Below are 6,000 nucleotides of genomic sequence, written 5' to 3'. Positions count from 1 at the left end.
CATGTGTCCATACAAAAGGCAACAGCTACCCTTTCCATTGTTTCAGAGACTTCTCTGAGACATAAAACACCAGCAAAATAGAAACTTCAGTTTGCAGGAAGGGACCAACCCCTGGCTGGAAGGCAGGATGACAGCAAAAAGCATGCATTTTCTAGATAATTCTACACAGTTTCCTAGAAGAGACAACCCATGTAGAAATGATGGATACCAAAAAGACAGGTTTTTCTTTTAATATTTTTGGGGATATGATTCATAAAACATAAATTACCCTCTGCTAAAATCAATATTTAACACACAAAAACTAAAATTGTACATTTTATGGGGTATACATATGTACATTATATAATATATCTTTTTCTGTTGAAAACATTCAAAATTATTCTGTCCTTTAAATACACAATACATTGTTATCACAAGATTGCATTTGTTTTTGAGATGGGGAATCATATGTAGTACAAAGCCAGCCTTGAACTCAATATCCTCTTACCTTTCCTCCCAAGTGCTAGTATAGCACTAACTACTTTTCTCAGCTGCCTTACTAGTTGTTTTAAGTGAACTCGTCAATGGCTCCTAGCACACTAACAATATTGGACAACCATTACCTCTTTCTAGTTCAAAAATATCTTCATCACACTAAAAAATATATTGTCCTGAACTCTTTAATAGTACTTCCATCATTCCCTTCACAATCCTCATCTTCCAGAAATAATTATTACCAACCTATCTGAATTTTAGTATGCTGGCCTTTCAGATAAAGTTAAGACTCTTTCTAATACAGGGAAGTCACAGATACGGTTTTCAAGAGTGTCCCCTCCTGTGTGGTTTTGTTTCATATGGTTTCCCTCACATGTATTCAACCTTAGGTTGAAAATATTAAGTGGAAAATATGTAGAAATAAAAGTTTTACACAATCCCACACTATTACATTTCCGAAAATAAATCACCATTGTGGATATGTATACATTGCCTGCCTATTTGTGAAGATGTAATAGCCATCTTGTTTGGATCAACTGTCACGGATATTCTAGTCAGATACTTCTTATTTTAATGGACTCAAATGCAAGAATATATGTAGGAAAATCACAATGGCTACAGGATTTGGTACTTTCTATAGTTTTAGGCATCCATTTTGAGTTTCAAAATATATCTACTATAAACAAAAGAAAAAGACTGGCTGATCATATGAATAATTATATAATAATAAAAAATAACACCCTACCCAATTTTCTGGATGGCACTTTTCCCTTCTAAAAAGTAGACATGACTATGGCTTAAGATGAGGTTAGGGTAAAGGCTAAAGCTATGGACTATCAGAGTATACAGACTATTAGAGAACAAGTGATTGGCACAAATATGGAGCAGGTCAGCTGTGGAAAAACAGGCATTTTGTAAATTATTATTGAATCCATGTAAGAGAAGGTTGAAGAAAGGCCATTACACAGATCTATTAAGATATCTAATGTGCAAGATATCAGAAGAAACTTCCCTTAGACTTTTCCATCCCATGTGGAGTTCTTTGGGCAAAGTAGAAATTGGCTCAACTGCTTGATTGATCAATAAAGCTCATGACCCTCCATCCTACCTTGTTTGCTCTGCCTCATATTTATTCTCCACACTCATTTTTTATATAAACTGTCTATGCCTGTGGCTCTAATGGTGATGCCCATGGTTATGAGCATCTGGTCAATCCCTATGCTGAAAGCCATGTTATTTCTAGGCCAGTGGGAGAGGTGGCAGTGGCCTTTGCATAGCTCTGATCCTGTGTTGTAGGCGTTTCTTCCGACTGTGCCAATCCTCTGCCAGAAACCCCACCAAGAACATTATAATCATGACACCAAGGCATATCCGGACCAGATTCCCCTTGGCATAGTGCTGATGAGCAAAACCTAAAGGAAAGAAGAAAGTTAGCAACAGATGTTACAAGGATCATCTCCGTGCCCCACTCCATATTCATAATTTGAGATTCCATTCAAGGTAGTACTACTCAGCTATCAAAAACAATGACTTCATGAAATTTGTAGGCAAATGGATGGAACTAGAGAATGTCATCCTGTGTGAGGTAACCAATTACAGAAAAACACACATGGTATGCACTCACTGATAAGTGGATATTAGCGCAAAAGCTCGAATTACCCAAGATACAATCCACAGACACATGAAGCTCAAAAAGGACAACCAAAGTGTGGGTGCCTCACTTCTACTTAAAAAGGGGAACAAAAATATCCATAGGAGGGGATATGGAGGCAAAGTTTAGAGCAGAGACTGAAGGAATGACCATTCAGAGCCTGCCCCACATGTGGCCCATATATATACAGTCACCAAAACTAGATAATGAAACTAAGAAGTGCGTGCTGACGGGAACTGGATATAGATTTCTCCTGAGAGACACAGCCAGAGCATGTCAAATACAGAGGTGAATGCTAGCATCAGACTATTGAAGTGAGAACAAGATTCCAGTTGGAGGAATTAGAGAAAGGATTGAAAGAGCTGAAGGGGCTTGCAACCCCATAAGAACAACAATGCCAACCAACCAGAGCTTCCAGGGACTAAACCACCACCCAAAGACTATACATGGACTGATCCATGGCTCAAGCTCCATATTTAGCAGAGGATGGCCTTGTTGGGCACCAGTGGAAGGAGAAGCCCTTGGTCCTGCCAAGACTGGAACCCCCAATGTAAGGGAATTTCACGGGGTGGTAAGAGGGGGTGGATGGGGAGGGGAACACCCTCACAGAAGAAGGGGAGAGGGATGGGATAGGGGGCTTATGTCTGGAAAACCAGGAAAGGGGATAACATTTGAAATGTAAATAAAAAATAAACAATAAAGAAAAAAAGATGGATGTTTTTATTCGATATTTTATGTATTTACACTTCAAATGTTATGTTTTTCAGTTTCCCTATCCCAGAAGTTTTGAAGACCTCTTCTGACCTCCTTCGGCACCAGGCATTTATATCGTGCACATACACACATGCAGACAAACACTCATATGCACAAAATCTGAAAAAAACAATTAAAAACAGAACAATAGTAACACCAAGATAAAACTAAGTTTAAAAACAAAAATTCTTTTAAACTTATAAAAATGTAGATTAGCTTCAGTTACTATTTATCCAGATCCATTCATTTTCAAAAACATGACACAGGTGTTCTTCATTCCTTCACTGTGTCCACATCTCTATAGGTATACACACATAGGACAGAGCTGAGAGTAGACTGGAATGCTATCCCCTTTAGAACTAATTTCGTAGCCACAAGGCCTAGGGCATAGTGCAGCTATCAAGTGCAGGCTGTGCACAGATACAGAGCGTCTCAGTCTAAACCCCATAGGAAGACTAACAATATCAATTCACCAGATTCCTCAGAGCTCCCAGGGACTAAACCACTAAGCAAAGAGTAGAACATGGGCCTGTCCAGGGCTCCCACTACAGATGTAGCATAGGACTGAGTTCCTTATCTAGCATCAATTGGAGGGGAGGCACTTGCTCCTGTGGAGGCTTGATGACCCAGAGAAGGGGAATGCTAGAGGGGTTAGACAGGAGTGGTGGTGGTTGGGTGGGGTAGCACCTCTCAGAAGCAAAGGGAAGGGGGGATAGGGTAGGGAGATTTCTGAAGGAAGACTGGGAAGAGGGACAACATTTGAAATGTAAATAAATAAAATAAAGTAAATAGAAAAAATTATCATCCCTACCATCACAAACAAGGATCAAAACAGAATTAAGTCTAATTCTCTATACAATGATGCTCTCATAGATCTCTTCCTGAATCCTAATACAATCTCTCCTCAGATACAATCAATACCTTACTATATTACTGACTTATAAAAGAAGATATCTGTAAGAGAGTGAGGGATATGAGGAATGTCCTTATTTGACTATTTGGAAATTTTCAACCTTCTCATTAAATTTTCTTGACAAATTCTGAACCTTCATATATTAATATTCTACTCCCCTTAATGTTTCAAGAACCAGGCTCCAAAATTATAGATCTACAGATTCCATGCACAAGGAAAATATTCTGCATGAAGAGATGTGATGCAAACAAAGTGGATATGGACAAGACAACTTACCAAATGGAGGGCTTGGCCCCTCTGGAGAGACAGTGATATTCATAGGCTTTTCTGAGAATAAAAAATAAGGGACAAGTATAAACAAATGGAAACATCTCCCCTGCTGGAGACAAGCACATGTGCTCACATGCTTGTGAAGCAGAAGTCCATGACATTTAAGAACACAATCCATAGAGTTAGGCTGTCCAGATTTGACAGCCCAGTATAGACTTATATAAGGAAATCTCTGAAAAGTACCTCAACATCTGTGAGTCAATTTTCCCATCTGTCCAGTGGAATTGGTACTACCATACAATGGGTTGACTTACAAATAATAACGCATATTTAGTATTGCTAATCTTGTAGTCCAAAATATGAAATACTCCAAAAATTTGATATTTATAAGCACTAACAGCATGCAACAAGTAAAAAATCCACACTTGACATTCATAGGACATATTTTAATCAAAACGTGTGGTTGATCTGGAAGGAATTGTGAAGAGGAAACAATATGCTCAAAATATATTGTATGTAAAAATTTTAAATAAAAAAATAAATATAAAATCACATTTTGGCTATGTATACAAAACATAGAAGGGGCCAGGAGACTGCTCCCAAGCCCCGTGGGAGAGTGACTCACCGCCCAGACAGGTGGGCACTGCTGAGACTACAGGGCAGAAGAGATCTCCAGTACTGCCCACCCCTGCCCACATCCCTGGCCCAAGAGGAAACTGTATAGGGCCTCTAGGAACAGGAAGATAGGGGCACTCAAGCTACAGGTCCCCTGCTGTCCAGACTGCACCTGGATCTGAAGGGACATGGTCAAACTGCTCCCTGAACCCAAATCCAGTGGGAGGGAAAGCTAGACCTTCACAGGGGCAGACACGTGTGGGAAGCCAGAGGAGACTACTCTCTGCCCATGTTTCTGACTCTAGAGGAAAACACCTAGCTCTATCTGGGCCCCCTGTGCACAGGGTCCCAAGCAAAGGCAGGACAGGCCCTTCTGGTTGCTGCCCTCACAAAGAGCTGAAGCCCGGCTCTGAGGCCCAAGACAAGAGGTAAGACCAACTTTTCTGCTCCAAGTAACTTGCCTGGTGGACTCAGGACACACAAAGGCAAGATTCCTCTGGGACTGGGCACTTCCTTTTTCTAGCTGGGGACCAAACCTCGCTGATCCCAACCCACAGCTCCCTGCTCCCAAACACTGTGGGAGAGAGAGCTCTTCACACAGACAGGTGGGCATTCCTGAGACTGTAGGACGGGAGAGACCACAAGTACTGCCCACCCTTGCCCGCATCCCCAGCACAAGAGGAAACTGTATAGGGCCTCTGAACAGGAAGATAGGGACACTCAAGCTGCAGGGCCCCTGCTGTCCAGACACGGCCCAGATCTGAAGAGACATGGTCAAAAAGCACACAAATCCAGTGGGAGAGAGAGATAGACCTTCAGAGGGGCAGACACGCCTGGGAAGCCAGAGGAGACTACACTCTGCCCACATTTCTGACTCTAGAGGAAAACACCTAGTGCTCTCTGGGCCCCTATGCACAGGGTCCCAAGCGAAGGCGGGGCAGGCCCTTCAGGTTGCTGCCCTCATAGAGAGTTGAAACCCGTATCTGAGGAGCGACTTCAGGCACGAGAACAGAGGTAAAAACAAATTTTCTGCTCCAAGTGACCTGCGTGGTGGACTCAGAATACACGCCACCAGAACACCTGAAGACAAGTAGACAGGAATGACTACATGCCTGAAAGCAGAACACTCTGTTCCCATAACTGGCTTAAAGAAAACAGGAAAACAGGTCTAAAGCACTCCTGACACACCGACCTATAAGACAGTCTAGCCACTGTCAGAAATAGCAGAACAAGGTAACACAAGAGACAGCATGATGGCAAGAAGCAAGGCAGGAACCCAAGCAACAGAAACCAAGACTACATGGCATCATCAGAGCCCAATTCT

At 41.8% G+C, this 6,000-nt stretch overlaps 1 protein-coding gene across 2 annotated transcripts in view; it reads right to left on the bottom strand.

The window, feature by feature from the left end:
• Positions 1–201: 201 nt before the first annotated feature.
• The window catches only part of Gp6 (glycoprotein VI), a 63,475-nt gene continuing 57,676 nt past the window's right edge, over positions 202–6,000 (bottom strand). Inside the window, exons 6-7 of one of the 2 annotated variants that reach the window (NM_001427838.1) lie at positions 4,068–4,118; positions 202–1,886 (exon numbers count right to left, since the gene is read on the bottom strand). In NM_001427838.1, the coding sequence (NP_001414767.1) occupies positions 1,714–1,886; positions 4,068–4,118 (224 nt within the window). In that variant the 3' untranslated portion in view covers positions 202–1,713. The remainder of the gene's footprint in view (positions 1,887–4,067; positions 4,119–6,000) is intronic. The other variant, XM_039097279.2, reaches the window with a different exon arrangement.

The sequence above is a fragment of the Rattus norvegicus genome, chromosome 1 (genome assembly GCF_036323735.1).
Source record: "Rattus norvegicus strain BN/NHsdMcwi chromosome 1, GRCr8, whole genome shotgun sequence".
Lineage (NCBI taxonomy): Eukaryota > Metazoa > Chordata > Mammalia > Rodentia > Muridae > Rattus > Rattus norvegicus.
Note: the sequence above shows the minus strand (reverse complement) of the source record. Positions and strands in the feature narration are given on the sequence as shown.